Source organism: Apteryx mantelli, chromosome Z (genome assembly GCF_036417845.1).
Source record: "Apteryx mantelli isolate bAptMan1 chromosome Z, bAptMan1.hap1, whole genome shotgun sequence".
Classification (NCBI taxonomy): domain Eukaryota; kingdom Metazoa; phylum Chordata; class Aves; order Apterygiformes; family Apterygidae; genus Apteryx; species Apteryx mantelli.
Window position 1 is genome coordinate 73,722,241 of NC_090020.1, and position 17,981 is coordinate 73,740,221.

A 17,981-nucleotide genomic window follows, 5' to 3' on the forward strand; every position below is an offset into this window, starting at 1 on the left:
AATGATGCCACTATCCTAAGCCAGTTGTACCCTCCGCATCCTTGCTCTAGGCAGATATGAGCCATTTCAGCAGTACATAACAGTCCTGCTCATGAAGCAGTCCTCAATTGTGCAAGCTCTCAACCCAAAAAGTCAGTAAGAAAAGGATAAAAGGATGACCAGCAAGACGTAGAACAGACTTTGATAATGAGGACTGGGTGAACAGAAACCTCACAAAATTCAGTAAGAAGAAATGCAAAGTCCTGCACCTGGGGTGGAACAACCCCAAGTGCACCAGTGCTGGCTGGGAACCACCTCGCTGAGCTGCAGCCCTGATGGGGGCTATGAGGAACACCACACCGAAGAGCAGCCAACAGAGCCCTCTCCTTGTGAGTAAGACAAGCTGCACACATTAAGTGTGGCCTGTGAATTCAGAGGAGTTACGCCTCTTGGCACTGGTGAGGCCACAGTCAGCTGGACATTTATGGATGGTTTTGGGCCCCTCTTCCCCTGCCCCCCTCCCAGGTCATACTGAGAAATTGGAGGAAAGGATGCACAGGACCTAAGGACACAAGAGACCTAAATGAGCAGGGCTTTAGTGTGGCAAAGAGGAGGCGAAGGAGTGATCTAACTGCAGCCTACAGTCACTCGACAGGTAGCTACAAAGAGGACAGAGCCCAATTCTTTCTGGTAGCGTCAGACACACGATAAGAAGCAGTGGCCTCAAGGTGTGCCTTGGGAGGTTCAGACTGTACCTTAAGAAAAATCTTTTACAGGGAAGTTAGTGAAGCACTGAAACAGGAAGACCTTATGAGATCTCCATCCTTGGAAGTTTTCAAGGTTTACCAAAGCCATGGCTGATGGTGTTACTCTCACTGTAAAAGGCATTTCTAAGTACTTGCTTCCTGCAATATGGCTTCTTGCTATAGGGATCATATCAACTTATTGTAACAGGGAGCAGTTGTGACAGCAGGAAGGGACTGAACATTTTGAGGCAGGACACACACACCAAGCAGCTGGGGGAAGGGGAACAGGAAGGAAGACTGCCTGGGAAGTACAGCGCACAAGGCAGTTTGGAGGAGCTCTGTGAGACACTCACCTGCTGAAAAAAAATCTAAAAAAAAAAATCATATGTGAATAGGGGATTCCTCACAGGATGGTGAAAGAAAGAAGCAAGAAAAAGCTGTGTAGACTATTTTAAAACAGCATAAAATGTTGTGTTCCTAAACATCCATTATTTTTAATGACTCAGCTTGGTTCCCAAGTACACTGCTAGTCACTGCTGGTTTCTCAGTGCCCAATCTAAGAGTGGGAAAACTGCATCCTTCCAGGCTTTATGGTCAAATCAAAGCCTGATATTTGAGGGCATGCACTTACAGATCTGAAACAGGACAGAGATGCACAGCTATAATAACAAACAGCATAAAAACCCCACAAGCAAATAACTCTAAATCTGTGTTTCAATGGCAACCAATAACTGATAGAGACACATGCAAAAGCAGAGGAATATGTGCAGATTAGCTGTTCAGTGAGTACTATCCAATCTATTAACTTTTCCAAAAGACTCCATCTTCCACTGCTCCATAATTAACAGCTGTATTGAAACGTATTTGACCAAGGAGGTGCCAGAAGCTTCCCCAGAAACTTACACTTTCTAACTTGAGCACTTGAATTTACACCCATACACAATTGCATAATACTGACACTAATACTGGTCACTGGCAGGACTGGAACCTCCAGCTCTACCTGAGAGTAATAAATACCAGTAGTGTAATGCCATTAAGGGGAGACATGACGCACACGCTGAGCAGTGAGTTTCATACATATAGGCTCACATCACAGAAAGATTCTCAGCCACCTTTGGTTCCAGTCCGGATTCTGGTAGGGACACGCTCTAGCAGTCAGGTTCTTTTATCTCTGTCCTTTATTCCTAATTCCCCACACCAGTAAGTTTTTTCAAAATAGTACTTGCAATTTTTAAGCCTAAAATAAAGTAGGTTTAGTTTAGTGTACCCTCTCTATGAACAGTGAGCCAAAGCCTTTTAAAGATTACTTACACTAAGGCAGCAGGTGATATCTGGTAACATCGGCTAAGACACAGATGCTGTAGGAAGATGAGTTGATGAAAATATTGGAAGCACTCGGGCTTCAACATCACGCTGTCACTGCACACATGAGAGCACATACATTAGAGGTTGTCCTTTAAGCACAAAGAAGCAGCAAATTTGATATTTCCAAAATTCAAGCTGGAAAGTTTAATGAATGTCAACTTTTTTCCCACCATTTAAGTGCTTTCTTGCTTAATATGGAAATGACCCATTTCTGAAGCATGTGTTTGGGGGGGGATTTTGATTTTTGTTGGAAGTGAAGCAGCAGCTTCTCCGGATGCAGATGTTCTGCAGCAGAACTCAGGCCACAAAAGTCAATTACTTTACACTTTGAGATTTCAAAAGATTTTAGTTGACTAGCTTAAAAACAAAATATACTTTTTACAATTTTATGGCCATGTAACAAGTTTGTATCAGTGCTGAACTAGGAGGCCAGGCTCATAAGCTGTATGTGTGAAAAGTCTTCTTCCACTCTACCTACTGTTTACTATCACTTTTTATGTGGCAAATCCTTTGTGTATTTAACATATATGCCCAGGTGACAAAGAAATCTTCACAATGTTACCTGCTCCAACTTAAGTCATGCAAAACAGGAAATCTTCTGTAGGTTTAGCTGAGAAACTGTTTTCTGGCTGTGCAATCCTACTCAATTACGCATTATTGCTCTAGTTATGGCTCAGCAGTAGAATGAGAAATCCCCTGAACCATAAGATTTTAAATACTAGCTGCACAGGGTTTCTTACCTTAGATCTAAATGGACAAGAGAAGGACATCTTTCCACCAGTGTCTTAACATCTGAAAAGAGGTCGTACCGAGTCAGCACATTTTTCAGTAACAAGACAGACATGCTTTATATGGGGTTTGAAATACTCAGTTCTATTTACGTTCATTTATATCTTCTCTACTGGAACCCCACATCTGAAATCCAATTTTTCGTCAACGAGATTCATACTGCAGATTTAAGACGCAGAGTCTACCCACTGAAATACTGGACAGGCACTGTTTTTAATCCTTTGGCCAAACAGATTAAGTTAGTCCAAAGAACTGTACCCAGAAGTCAGTTGCATCAGAAACTTAGCAAGCAAATAATTCAAATGTTGCTACTGTAGAAATCTACTAGACATGGTTGTTCTGAGATGCCTGAAGTATCCTACATACAGTGAAAGCTACTTCTGTCCCAGAAATTTTCAACACTTCAAATACCCTTTAATGCTTAAAATTACATCAATATACTTAAAATATGTCAATTTTTTCAGATGTCTCTGTTTTCACCCATGCAAAGGTAAGTTCTTTCTCATGACAGAAAGCTGTGGTTTTCCTAATTTAAATTGTAAGTTCCTGGGAGCATTTGTCATTGTCTGCAAATAGCGTATCAGATAGCATCTAAAAGGCCGCTATTAAGAAGCTGAATATCAACATCCAAGAAAAAGTTTTGGTATTTCAGAGTTCATGTGCAAAAACTAAAACCTAAATGATGATGATTAGTAAACTGTGCTCCAATTTTATGCCTTCTAAATTGTATTGAAACACTAAATTTTCTCACAGAAAGTGTTTTGCAAACAAAAGATCACATGATCTCTTTAATGATCAGACCAACACAAGGTTTGAATTCCTTGGCAAAGAGGCCAATTGATTTGGAGGAGGAGATTAGGTATTGTGTTTGTTTACAGTTTGGGGGCTGAGATACAAAGCAGAATGGTGTATTTCCCCACGAGGGGAATGCATGCGAGGTCTGTGCAAGATTTAAACAGATCAAAGGGAGATCTCAGCTTGTATGTAGGGACTTCGCTGCTTGTCAGTCAATGCCCTATTGTCACATTTGCTCATTGAGATAATTCACTTCTCTTCACCACCAAAGCCCTTTCATCCTTTATCTATGCTTTTGTCCATTTTGCTGTGCCCTTTCCCCAGCATTTTCTATGACCCAGCATCTTCTATCAGCTTACCCTCCTAAAAGTAGCAGCAAGCAAACAGTTAATGTTAATTGCTGAAGTTGAGATTATTTGCTTTCTCAGTTGACATACAATCAAATTAACTCATAACAAAAAAAAGTTTTCTGTAGGACATCATGCCAGGCTGAAACTCAAGTAGCTATTTCATCTGTTCACTTTCAGAAGACACCTTCAGCAACCACAAGAGCAGAAGCCTTAATTTAGGAAGGCTCCAAGAACTGAGCTCCCTCCCGTATATCTGGAGGGCCAATACACAGTCCACAGTGGAATGTGACCCAGGGGATCCTGCTTGCAGGACTTGCTTCAGAAGTGTGGGCTACACCTCCAAGTGAAGACCAAACGAGCTTTCACCTACCTATTTTTAAATCGAGAGACAAATTACCTCACCCCTCACAACTGAGCAGGGGAGAGGAGTAAGATTCTGTGATAGCAAAAACATCACACTACACCAAGCGAAAGATCACTGTTACTGCATCGTATTTCTACTATACACAGCAGATGCCAAATAGAAGAAAATAAAAAGCCTGCTTTACTGTTTAGCTCAACAAATCAGCTGATACTTAAAACCCAATATATCTTTTCCCCCATAACAGGATAAAGGTTTGCCATGCTGCTATTTACCTGATATCTGTAGATTCTGTCTGTACCCACTTAAATTTAGCTGGGTTACTTTTGAAGTAACATGATTGACTGCTGCTTTGACGTGGGCGGCTGTGAAGTCGCACCAGGACAAGTTCAGCTCCTCCAATCTATACAAAAATGAACAGAGGGTTGTTTGGAAGCATGAGTGAAATAAAAGTTCTTGCCTTAAAAGTATCACTGTATTAGATAAATATCAGAACTCAAACTGTAATACACCCACTACCAAGTTGCTATTAATGACTATAAATTTCACTCTTACAATAATTATGCACTGGAGCAGATTGCACAGAGAGGCTGTGGAATCTCTGTCCTTGGAGGGTTTCACGACCTGCTCACAGAAAGCCCTGAGCAACCTGGTTGGTGCTGAATTCAGACCCTGCTCTAGGGAGGGGGTTGAAGCGACCTCCCAGGCCCCTTTCCAACCTGAATGATTCCATAATATCTTAGGAAGTGAAATGGTTGTCTCAGGAGACTGCCAAAAGGAAAGATTGTCATTTCATCTTGTTTCTGGTTGATGACCTGAATCAGTTCCTACTGAATAGGTGTTGTTCACATTTAGAGGAAAAAAAAAACACGACTGGCTATCCATTAGTGTTGGTCAGGTGACCAATTAATCTTAATTACATAAAATATTTTACAGTTTTATGTAAGCATTGGCCCTGTTGTGACCCTAACTCACTTCATATGCTTTGTACCTATAGGTTATCACCATTCAGGGACAGGGACAAAGTCTTTTTTTCGTGCATGCGTGCGTGTGCAGGCATTGTAGATGTAACCAGAGGACACAGACACAGCAAACAGCACAACCGGAGCCTTTAGCTGGCAATCTCTATGTAAATGAAAAAACAAATTGTTAAAGCAGTGAGGTGCTTTCTCTCTCCCACAGAATATCCCAGGAGAACACACAGTGGTGAAGCCAACACATACACATACTGTCACATACTGTAAGGCTTCTGCTCGGTTGTTAAAGAAATGGGCCTACATTGCCACTAGCATTCCTAGCCCGGATCAGGTTTTCCGAGTGTTATGCACTGTGCACTGTACAGAGACAGCCATTCCATAAAGAGCTTATGATCCAAGTAATCAGACCAAGCAATAGAAAGCATCTGCCCATGAGGTGAGGCAGAGAAAGATTAAGGCTTTGTCTGCCCATAAACTTGCAGCAGTTTGATTAGAAACATGTTTCTGCAGAAGCAAAGATTAAGTAGTTTGTCTAGCATCTCACAGGAAGTCAGCAGAAAGACCAAAATATAAATCCCAGATCTACTGGGGCTCAATTCAATAACTTCCTGACAGCAGATGGTTTAATCACTGGAGCTGTCAATCTGAACACAGCACTTCATAAAGCAGAAGGTCACTATAGGTTATTGAAGGATTATTTTAATGTGGATGAAATGGCATGATGTTTCTGTCATCCATGCTGTATTCTGTGTATAAAGGGAGATCTCAGACTCCACTTTCCAGTTGCAAAAGGCACACTTTCACTTTGCAAGGATGACATATTGCTTTCATTGAGAAAAATCAAATTTGCAAGATAATCAAAGGTATGTAAACACCTTTTATCCACCAGCAAGACTTTCTTTTTGCTATTAAAGAAGAAAGCAGCTTGATGGAAACAAATTATCTGATTATTCTGCTAATAACAAACTGTTAGGCATTTGGGAACACAAACAGGTCTCTCAGTATCTCTCTTAGGAACAAGTACAACAGGGGTGCCCATGCGACAAAAAAAATAAGAAAAAGAAAAAGGGAAAAAAGAGAGATCATTTCTCTCAGGAATAGCAGTAAGCAGGAACAGCAAAAACTGTTTTTATCTTACTCAGAACAGCTACTCAACATCAACTCCAGGGTTTCTGCAGAGAACCCTGAGCATCCACAGAGATTTAGTCGCATCAAACTGGGATTCTGAGCAATGCTCCTGTAGGGGAGAAAAAAGAAAAGTCAGATGAAACTTAAGTGTTGGGAAGTCACTTGCATTGGTAGGATGTTAAGAGATAAGATTCCAGGCTCAGACTTATTTGTTAAATATGCAACACTATTAAACTGACCAACCTTAGAGTTACTAAGGATTTAGACTCCATGCTTGCTGCATCACAGCACAACTTGGAAAGGACTATTTGCCCATTTACCTGATGATCTGGATAAGTCTTCATCTTTATAAACTGCTAAGTTTAATATGAAACAGAATCTCTTTTCACCTTCTGCTGTTGTAAGCCAATAAACAAACCCCATGGCTTATCAGAAGTGGCTGTACCTCTACAAAAGACCGAGCAATCACCCCATCTAAAGCCATCTCTCTGTAAGATGGAGGTTATTCCAGTACAAAACACATGTCCAAGCGGGATCCTCCTGAATGCATTCACTTACAAGACTAGAGCAGACAGGCACTTGGCCAAACCTGGTGAAAAACCTTCTACCCCATATCTGTATTTGTCCACAAGGCAATAAACTTCCGTACTCCATACCTAATTAGTACCCAGACACTTTTTTCTAGCATCAAAAACCAAACCATATTGGTTTATTTGTGCTTTGTTTTGTTTTTTTTTTTCCCCACGGAGCGAGGAAAGTGTTGAAAAACTCAAAAGTAGAAAGCAAGACACCCAGAATATCTGCCATTTGACCCAGGGTTCCTGGCACCTCTGCAGTCACCTGACATGATTAAACAAGAGGCTGATTGCACACACATCACTGTCTTTCCAGTTTAACCAAACACCAGCTCATCTGCCTGACAGAAATTATAATTTTCCAGATACTTGGAGAGAAGGTCAACAAAGAAGTGAGAAATAGCACAGAAGCACACACAGCACCTGGTGGGGCAGTTGCTGGGACCCCTTAAAATAGAAAGGGACGTGTGCTCTGGGAGTGCAGAAATGGGAAAATAAAAGTTGTTTTGCTGTGCATAATAAGGTTGGCTGTGGGAACAGCCAAGGAACCTGCATACTCTACAGAGATGAGCAGTTCCTCTAGGCTCCTGTTATTCCAGGGAATGAGAGAAACTCTTCTAGAAGGGAGTTGCCTTCCCACCTCGCCTCTTTGAGGACAGAGAAAAGAGGCAGCCCATGGAGCCTGCCAGTTAATTCTGTTGCTTGCCTAAAACCAGGCATTGCAAAAGACTCCCACAGCACACAACTCTCAACTGCGTAATTTCACTAGCCTGCACAAAATAGTGGCACCAAACAGAAAGTATTTATTGAATATTCCTGAACATGTCACTCACTTGATGATGTCATCAGAAAGCACCAGCCCTTCCAAGCTGAGGTTCTGCAGTCTCTCACATCGACAAAGGATACTCTGCAGATCTGCAACAGACACCATGCAGTTCGACAAATCCATATGTTGAACCCTGAGAGGTCTAAAAAGGAAAAAGGGAGATTACTAAAAATACATTAAAAACCAACCCCAAAATTCCAGATAACATAAATATATCTACTACAACAAATGTGTGCAAAGTCTGCAGAAGATAATTGTGCAGTTGCACCTTAAATGAGCATTGGTTCTTATACTAAGCTCATTGGATCTACTACTAAGCTACTAGTCAAAGCTGCTGAACTCTTAACTTCAAGGCGCATAAATATAAAATTCATCACAAAAGCTGCAAGTCTATCCTGCTGGACTTAAACCATTTTTTTTTAAACATCACATATAGAAGTGTCTGACAATTCTTGCTTCTAAAATAAAGAAATAAATTTCAAGTGGATGATGGTGCTCAAATTATGCTTTCAAAAACTGCATTAACTTGCTTTTAAATAAGTGATTGATTAATGCAAATCCTCTTATTTCAACACATGCCTAAACAGTGATCAGCTCTGCCACACTACACTGAGACATCACAAATGCTACTACTGGTAGATATTTTAACCAAAAATACACAGAAAAACAGTGAAGACTATATGAGATTAATGATTTCAGGATCCAGAACATGGAGAAAGCCTCACTTGCTGGTTTTAAACAACGGATTCCCAATACAGGATCTTGGGCAGCGGAATACAGTAACACCTGCAGGCAACAACTGGCCAATCACTCCTGGCAGCAGATTTCTACCAGTCAGATCAAGAGTCTGCCAGAGAGATTCATCAAACCTAGGGAACAGAATTTCACTTGTTAGTGAGTAATCAAGGGTCAGAACTACAAGCACAACAACAGAAAGCTTTCAATGTCACAAAAGACTGAGGACAAGCGCATTAAATGCATTCAATAAAATTTATTAACACTAAAATATTTGAGTTGTCTCTTAAATACATACATATAACCCACATGCAGTATTAACTGAATTATACATGAAAACACAAGACAAGAACCAGACCACTTAACAATCTATGGAAGCAGTTTTTCTTAGCACCAAGCAAAGAAAAGCAATACTTACGAGAGACGACGCCATCTCTTGCAAATCAGTGAAACTTTTAGCAGGTCGTTTAGGGGCAAATATGCAAAGAGTGCCAACAGCAATTCATCTGGAAGCGCGTCCCAAGAAACACCTTGAAGGAAAGAATGAACATGTTCTAGTTAGAGCGGGTTCATTTTTGCCTGCCGATCAGATGCCTTGTTTGGCTTTGTTGTTAAAAGTTCAGTAAGCATTGCTATAGTCCCTCCCTAGGCTATACATCCACCGAACCACTGCTCAGCCCCCTTTCATCTTTTCATTATAGGAAGATATTATTACCATTTTTGCCTAGGTGTGACAGTCAAATGCAGAACTCTCCATAGCATCGACTTGGTATGTATCCTGAAGCTATGGAAAAATAATATTCCTGAAAAACAACTACAATCTTCAGTCACATACTCATTTGGGAAGCAAGAGCATCTCAGTTGCTTCCTCTGTGATTCTCCCTAAGGCTCATACACTTCCCTGCATGCAGGAGGGGAAAGACAAGTCAAAAAGGCAGCTTCAGAAATTTGGTATTGGACTTCTTGTCTCTTCTTTCCCTGCTGAAGTGCCCATCCTATCTATGCACGTGAGGCTCCCAGAAGAGAGTCCAAGGTGAGCTTTCACACAGTTCACAGGAGAACTGGGTAGCACAAAGTGCTCCTTACAATGTGCACGCTGACCACTGTCTCCCAAGAATTATCTTAAAGGACATGGTGTGGTCCCAGCTTCTCAGGGATAGATACGGGGCTCCAGAAGGTGTTGCCATTCACTTGGGAGAGATTTCTGGGTAGTGAAGCTCAAGAACAGATGCCTGTGACCCAGCAGGTCTCACTCCCTCATTTAAAAGCGAGGCTGTCTGAGGACATTCCCACCTTTCACAGGACAGCCTTGTGTCTGGAGGGCTGTTTCTCTATTTTGCATTAAGCAGTCACAGCACAGACTGAAAAAACATCCTGATGTCAGGGACAGGAACCCAACATCCCGTAGCCCCCTTCAAGTGCCCCAGCGTGGCAGGTTACAGCCCTGCTCTTTCCCCGATGGCCTCTTTCGGGCCCAGGAGCCCCGCGCCCTTTGCTGCATCTTCCTCATAGCTCTCTGGCAGGGTCCCTGGTGCTGTTCACAGCCCGGCTCCGATGGAGGAGCGGAGGTGCCACCTCCAGTATTCCTCCAGCCTGCAAGGTCAGAGGTGTGCATCCAAGTCCCTGTGGGCTCAAGGACCGAGCCTCCTTTTCCCTAGGTGATTATATATATGGACTCGGACACACCTCTTCTGTTTAAGTCCTGTTTTACGTAAGCCTTTGTCAGCCTGAGCCCAAAAGGCACTAGACCTAAAACTATATTTCGCTGAGACAAGCAAACAAACAAACAAACCCCAAAAAACCCCAAAACACTAATGACCTACGGGTCTGCTTTCCATCGCTCTCACAGGTCAAAAGAAACCCAGACCAGCATGACACTACCTGACTCTGCCTCTCGAAGCAGCCGAGGCCTGCGCACAATGACAAAGTCCTTCTCCTTCTCCTTCACCTTCTGTCGCTTCTGAGGAGGACAGGGCGACACCAGCAGATCCTGCGGGGTGTTCTCGTTGCCCAGCTTGTCCTTCTTGAGGACGGACACCCCCATGCCTGAGAGAAACTCCGAGGTCTTGCTGGAGTCCCAGTCCCACGTGAAGCTGGTGGAAACATTGCTGCTGGAAGACGGGATTTCCTGGAGATGTTTTCTGGAGAAACAGCAAAAAAAAACCCACATGCACTGAAACTTTCAGCCATACTGACGGTAAAGGTGGGAGACCACAGAAAGCCTCCTCACGCTGCAGCGATTTCCGGTAGCGACTCGCCGCGGGGAAACAGCTTGAATTAAAAGCGGTATTTTGCCCGGCGGGATTTGCGGGCGTGGGGAGCACAAACAAGGGCCGCGCGGCGCGGAGAACCCGCCGGCAATAAAACGCGTAGAGTTAAGGAGAGGGAGTAACCGGGGGGGGGGGGGGCACGACACAACGGTGATGGGCGCTGCGGAGGAGCCGGGGACGCCTGGGCCCGCGGGGAGGCCTCGCCCCGCGCGCGAGGCGCTGCCCCCCCCCGGCCCGGCCCCGCCCCCCCCTCCCGCGCGCGCGGCGGGACCCGCGGCGCCCCGCGCGCCTCCGAGCAGAGCACCCCCCCCCCCCCGGAACCATGCACCCCCGGCGGCATCCTCAGCATCCCCGGCGGGGACACCTGCACGCCCCCCGCAGTCTCCTTGCGCGCTCCCCCCCGAGGACTCCCGCACACGCCGCGCAGCACGCGGCTCTCCCGCGCTTCCCGCCGCCCGCCCAGCGAGGCCGCGTCCCGGGCGGCCCCCGCTCTGCCCCCGCGCGCCCCGCACCTGTGCATGGCGGCGGCGCCGGGGCGAAGGCGGGGGGGGAGCGGGCGGGGGGCCCCGCGCGCGCCGCCGCGCCGCCGCTCCGCGTCTGGCGGCAACCTGCGTCCCGCCGCGCGCGCGCGCGCGGCTACCCGAAGCCGGCCGGAAGCCGGCTTGGCGCCCGCCGCAAGGCCTCCCGGGAGCTGTAGTTCGCCGCCCGCGCACCTTCCCCTGCACGCCGGTGGGGTGGTACCCACAGTGCCTCGCGCCGCCTCGCGGGCGGGGGCGATGACGACAACGGCGGCGCCGCCGCGAGGACGGCGGTCGGTTGGCGACGGGGAAATGTCGGCGGCCGCCGCGCCGCAGAGGGAGCCGGGCGCGGCCGCCGCCGCCGCCTTCTGCGTGGCGATCTGAGCCCTTGTGTGGAGGCCGCCGGCGGCGGGGGGAGAGGATGGAGGGCAGCGGAGCTCCGCGAGGCACCCGCTGCTGAGCTGGCGGCTGCGCCCGAGGTGAGCGACCGGCGCGGCCCAGGGCACCGGCAGCGCGGCGACGCGGGCCCGGGGGGGTCGCGGCTGGGGGCGGGGAGGTGGCGGTGCCGCAGCGCCGAGTCACGGCGCGGTGGGCGCCTGGGCCGGGCCGAGCCGAGCGCAGCGCCGCGCCGTCGGGAGGGGCCGGGCCGGTCGCGTCCCACTGTCCCCGGCGGCCTCCGCGCCGGGCGCGAGCTGGGTCGGAAGCGCGGAGCCCCCGGACACCCTAACGGCTGCCCGGGCTCCCCCTGACGGGGAGTAAAGAGCGGGGTCTGGGCTGGGGTCATCTGCGAGGAGTCACTGTGGTCGGGTTTTTTTGCCGTTAGCCCTCGATTTTCCCCTTCTTTCAGAGATCCTAAGCGTGTACGTTTAAGGCATGTATTTTTTTTACATTTATGCAGAGTTAGAGCGCATTCTACTTGGTCAGTGACTGTAAAGCGATCTGCTTTAGCAGCTTTAGTGTGCGGTGGCAGTGTCTGGTTCGGAAAACCAGAATCATGGTGATGGTGACATTTTACCTTGAAGGGTTTCCTGCCTTTCCGTGAACACCTTCACCATGGAGGTGTGGAATTGAGGGACTTTGAGGGGCTTTGCCTGTATTTTCTGGTCACATCACTAACCACACCTGTTTAAAATGTGTGTGGTCTTTTTGCACAAGGCTCCAGATTTTTGCCAGGCCTTCTTCCAGTAATGCAGTTCTTCATACGTAACGTCCAAATTGCATGTTTTGAAATTGGTGGGGATGGAAAACTAATTCTGAACACACCTACATTTCCACCCTTACTCAGCAAGTTGCTCATAAATGCTGTCCCTTGTTTATGCCATAATGATGGAGAGACATGCTTGCAAAACTGGAGATGGTAATGGAAAGCGTGGCAAATCATGCACAATTGTTGAGTTGGATACGGTCACTGATATGACTCAATTGGCATTCGTATAATCTTTATGGAGAATTTAGTGTTAACCATTTCCAGTTTTAGCTAAAGTCATGGAATGGTTCTTTAAAGGTTATTTAAAGGGATAATCAAATGATAGTTGTTTTTTTTTTAATTAAAAAACAAATTGGCTATATTTAACCCTCTATCCTGCAACCCCTTTTTTTCCTTCATGTCTTACTCTTTTATATTCACTCTTCTCTGTTGAAGCATGGGAAAGTGAATGCAGAAGTATTTGGTGAAAGGAATAAAATCCAATTTTTTTTTAAAGCTCTAAATCACCAAATAACCTAAGTTTGTCTTACTGCAGTGTTAGGCTTCTGATCCTGTTACCTTCCTTACTACAACACCTGTTCTTTGTGGGTGCATTAGTCAGGCTGCCCAGATAGCAATTTCTGGTTTTGGGGGTTTTTTTGGATTCTTATGGCAACTAGACAGCTTTTGTATCTTCTATTTTAGTTTCTCCAAATAGGTTGTTTTCTTCAATCTATTGTTTCCATAGTACTCTCCTTTCTAAAAGCATTAGTCTCTGTGGTACTTAGTGTCTTTCATTTGAAGACTAGACAGTGCCAAGTAAAGCAAATGAACTTATCATGTGTTTGTACTGCTGATTCCTTGCTTGTTTTTGAATATCCTTATCTACCTCAGTAAAGCATTTGCCTTTTATTTAGTGCTTCTAAGGAGAACCCAGTTTCCCACCAAATCAGAGAATACTGCTATTTTGAATGGAATCAGCGCAGCATTTTATTATGTTTTGTTTGTCATTAGCAGATACAAAACTTGTAGTTTCCTGAAATATTTATATGGCAGCAATTAAATATTTAATCCATTTTTAAGTGTTTTCTTCATTTCAAGATAATTGAAGTTATAGATGCTAATAAAATATGTCTGTGTAGCTGGACTGGTGTTTCTTAGAAAATCAAAGCTATACAAATGTGTTTTCTTGATTCATCTCAGAGGTTGTTGTTCCCAGCTAGTGCAATCGGATAACTGCTCTGGTCAGTCTCCTTGGGCAGCTTATGGCTAGATTCTTTCTTCAGTTAGTTTTCTCTTTGAGTTAAGATACAGAAGCTCTTCATTTGTTTTCTGCTTATAAATACTTATTATTTGCCCAAGCTGTGAGGGATACTGCATAATAAGGAAATTAAAAAAACAAACATGCACATGCAAAAAAACACACACAAAAGCAGACTTGGATATAAAAATGGCTGAAGGGATTATTTTTTAATGTTGCTTGATTTCTTGTTTTTTTAAGATTTCTAAAATGTGAGAAGCTAAGGGGAAGTTAAGTTAGCCCATTTTATTGTTTAATGATGGAAGTATTAAGGGTTGTTGATAGGGTGCAGTTCCATCAGTCCAAAAGGTTTAAGCATGTCTGTAAAATGGATTCTTACTTCAGCATACTTAACAGCGTAGTTCTACGCACTAAGGCAGGCTTCAGAAACCTATCATAGGTGTTGTGGCAGACCGTATTTTTCTTTTGCAAAGTTAGATGTACTGGAAGAAACTGATTAGGAAGTTTATCGCCTGACAGGAAGGCAAAGGTCACCATTGAGCTGACCACTGATATTTTGCTGGAGATAGCAGTTTTCAGTTTATAGTCATCACAGAGTTGTGAATTCAGCTTGAGGTGGGAGACACTGTCTCACAGATGTTTCTCTCAGTATGTTATGGCTCTCATTCAGTTTTGTCTGTTGCTATCTTTGGTATTTCTGTCGTAGCTTGGTAACTTCCGTTGTGAAAGGTTTCTTTTTTCTGATGTAATTACAGTATTAAAAGTTTGAAATATAGAATATGGCAGGAAAATCTCTAGCCAGTTGGTTCTTCCAAAGTGGCTTAACTGAAAATATCCAAACAGATTTGAAAAAGTTACATTTCTAGAATTCTTGATTTGATCTGCTTTACACTAAATTACTTTAAGAAGAACAACAACAAAGGCTGAAATAGTTTCAAAATGGCTGAGGTACCAAAGGTATAAAAAACAGAAATGTGTTGGCTGTCTTTATTATTAATATTTAAAGAACAGGAGGGAGAACAAGAGAGTGATAGTCTAGTCAGCTTCATTTCAGGTTCCTGAAAAAAATCTTAGAACAAACCCAATTTTTAAGCATCTAGACCATAATAATGAGTAAAAGCCAGCATTGGTTTGTCAAAGACAAATTGTAAAAGTAATCTAACTTCTTTCCCTAATAGACTAGCAGGTGGATTATATATGAGAGAATCAGTTGATGTCCCTTATTTGGACTTTTGATTCTGTTTCTCATGATGTTTTTGTAACCAAACTAGGGAAGCGCAGTTTGGGAACTACTGGTACATGGAGGGGCAAAGCTACATGAATAAGGAGGCCAGTCCTTTGTCAACTACTTTTCTGTATTTTCAAAGAGTTTCCATAATGAAGTTATGTGATTATTAAAACTGAAGAGGGTACAAAGCTAAGAGGGATTACAGGCATATTTGAGTGTGTTAGTGGAAATCAAAGTGCCTTGAAGATTCAGAGATGAAGTCTGTGGGAGGGGAAGGGATACAAGTCAGTGGAGTTTTGTGATGGACGACGCTGAAGCAGGAGTAATCAACTACCCAAATACAGGGTGGAAAACAGTGTTGTATTTCTTAAGGGTGAAGAATTTGGGGGATATAGTGAACTGAGTATGTGTAGTGAACCTTATGCAGGTTATACTTCTCTTTAAACATTTCAGTAAGATGCGTGAAGCAATTTTTACCCTCAGTTCAGCCCTTCTCAAGCATTAAGTGGAATGTAGTGTGGTTTCCAGCCAATTGTAGAAGCTGGGGAAGAGTATTAAGGAGAGCAGTGAGAAAGCTGTACAAAATGAGGTCTTAGACCAATTGAGAAAGATCGAAGCAGTAATTATATTAGTTTCCAGAATGAACAGTGTGCTAATAAATTGTTTTCATGCAAAGTTTGGAAAAAGTAAGACCATGCTACAGTTTAATCTGAGATTTCTGGTTAAAGTGGTGTTGGAGTTCACCTCAGTGAGACCAGGGTCCTTTCTTTACAGATACACCTTATTCTTTCTAGAGCTTAAGAATGTAATGTTAGAATGCCTTTGTTACTAAATTTGGTGCTGTGTAAAAGCTCAAAGAGACTGTGTGCTTCATTCTCTGCTGTTTCATTTAGTAACTTGAGTGTTTCTGTGCCAAGCAGAGTAGTTCATTTGTAATGTAGATGATCATGAACATCATTCATTCTGAGGTTGGCAAGGCAATGTAAGACTGTTGATAGTTCATGGTAGGGAGTCTCCAAGGCAATTATTAAAGTGTGAACTGGGCCCTATATGGCACTTGCAAAGTGTTATTAGCTGGGTTTGGAATTCAGAAGAGGATCTCATCTCAGATTCCAGGAATTTTGGAAGTTGTTCCCCCCCTATATAGGGGTAATCAAGCTCTTCCATTCATAAAATAAAAACATAATATTTTTGCCTGTGTCTATTTAAACCAAAAAAACAACAAAATCCTTAGCTTTCTTGATGCATGCACTTGTTTTTTATTGGTTAAGTTGCACTTCTGGTGTCAGTACTTCAGCTTTTGGTTTTAACTCACTTATCTTGATCCATAACTTATGAGACAAAACTGGGATGATACAAAACTAGGAGGAGTGATGATGATTGATGATACAAAACTGGGAGGAGTGGCGGATACACCGGAGGGCTGTGCTGCCATTCAGAGAGACCTGGACAGGATGGAGAGGTGGGTGGAGAGGAACCTCATGAAGTTCAACAAAGACAAGTGCAGGGTCCTGCACCTAGGGAGGAATAACCCCATGCACCAGTACAGGTTGGGGGTTGACCTGCTGGAAAGCAGCTCTGCCAAGAAGGACCTGAGAGTGCTGGTGGACACCAAGTTAAGCATGAGACAGCAATGTGCCCTGGTGGCCAAGAAGGCCAATGGTATCCTGGGGTGCATGAGGAAGAGTGTTGCCAGCAGGTCGAGGGAGGTGATTCTCCCCCTCTACTCAGCCCTGGTGAGGCCACATCTGGAATACTGCATCCAGTTCCAGGCTCCCCAATACAAGAGAGACATGGCGCTACTGGAGCAAGTCCAGCGAAGGGCTACAAAGATGATGGACTGGAGCATCTCCCCTATGAGAAAAGGCTGAGAGAGCTGGGCCTGTCTAGCCTGGAGAAGAGAACACTGAGGAGGGATCTTATCAATGTATACAAATATCGTAAGGGAGGGTGTCAAGAGGATGGGGCCAGACTCTTTTCAGTGGTGCCCAGCGACAGGACAAGAAGCAACGGGCACAAACTGAAACACAGGCAGTTCCATCTGAACATGAGGAAAAACTTCTTCACTGTGAGGGTGACAGAGCACTGGAACAGGTTGCCCAGGAGGTTGTGGAGTCTCCTTCTCTGGAGATATTCAAAACCCGCCAGGACATGATCCTGTGCAACATGCTGTAGGTGACCCTGCTTGAGCAGGGGGGTTGGACTAGATGATCTCCAGAGGTCCCTTCCAACCTCAACCCTTCTGTGATTCTGTGATAACTGCCTTATTCTCCAGAAATGGAGTATCCCAATAGATACTCTCCCATTCAGAGCGAGGAGCTGTTGTCTTTACAGATGAGCATTTCATACTTATATCATTCAGATATGGCTTCTCAGAAGTAAGGAATTATTTTTCATTAGTGTTTTTCTTGCTCTCTATTTTGTTTCCACTATTGTATCATCTTATATATTTTTGTTTTGTTAGGAATTTTGTTACCTCTTGTCATTGCTTAGTAGAAGCATCTTCTAGGCAATCGAAGATTCTGCTAAGAAGGCAGCGGGAAAGAACCCGTGTAAAGTAGTTCACTGCTCTCAGCAGGAAATTCTTTAAGGGTTCTAGGAATTTCAGCCAGATGATATTAGGGAGCTATGAGCTAATAATGAGAAACCTGTCTAAATAAAATGAAGAAGCACAATTACAAGTAAGCAACTTACCCTTCATTGAGCTAACAACCAGATTTAGAGGCAAATGCTTCTTGCCACAGGAAAGCATGGCTTTATAACCTGCAGTAGTATGTTTTAGGGTCCAATCCAAGTGTGTCACAGTTCTAGTGCAACTAAGGCTGTCCTATTAAGCATGCTTTAGTTCATGGTAAGAACTGCTCTCAAGCACTGTGTTTCTCGGTCACCCTG

General features: G+C 44.3%; 3 protein-coding genes across 4 annotated transcripts in view; 2 read left to right on the forward strand and 1 right to left on the reverse strand.

Moving 5' to 3' along the window:
• The window catches only part of NADK2 (NAD kinase 2, mitochondrial), a 44,724-nt gene extending 40,427 nt beyond the window's left edge, over positions 1–4,297 (forward strand). The window contains exon 12 of the mRNA XM_067316500.1: positions 4,202–4,297. Within this exon, the coding sequence (XP_067172601.1) occupies positions 4,202–4,238 (37 nt within the window). The 3' untranslated portion in view covers positions 4,239–4,297. The remainder of the gene's footprint in view (positions 1–4,201) is intronic.
• The window catches only part of SKP2 (S-phase kinase associated protein 2), a 31,323-nt gene extending 19,839 nt beyond the window's left edge, over positions 1–11,484 (reverse strand). For both annotated transcript variants that reach the window (XM_067316503.1, XM_067316502.1), the window contains exons 1-9: positions 11,409–11,484; positions 10,508–10,767; positions 9,045–9,156; positions 8,617–8,760; positions 7,899–8,033; positions 6,501–6,599; positions 4,661–4,788; positions 2,831–2,882; positions 2,037–2,144 (exon numbers count right to left, since the gene is read on the reverse strand). In XM_067316503.1, the coding sequence (XP_067172604.1) occupies positions 2,037–2,144; positions 2,831–2,882; positions 4,661–4,788; positions 6,501–6,599; positions 7,899–8,033; positions 8,617–8,760; positions 9,045–9,156; positions 10,508–10,767; positions 11,409–11,416 (1,046 nt within the window). In that variant the 5' untranslated portion in view covers positions 11,417–11,484. The remainder of the gene's footprint in view (positions 1–2,036; positions 2,145–2,830; positions 2,883–4,660; positions 4,789–6,500; positions 6,600–7,898; positions 8,034–8,616; positions 8,761–9,044; positions 9,157–10,507; positions 10,768–11,408) is intronic.
• Positions 11,485–11,699: 215 nt separating this feature from the next.
• Positions 11,700–17,981, forward strand: part of LMBRD2 (LMBR1 domain containing 2) — a 32,355-nt gene continuing 26,073 nt past the window's right edge. Inside the window, exon 1 of the mRNA XM_067315438.1 lies at positions 11,700–11,893. The gene's annotated coding sequence lies outside the window, so the exon portion shown is untranslated. The remainder of the gene's footprint in view (positions 11,894–17,981) is intronic.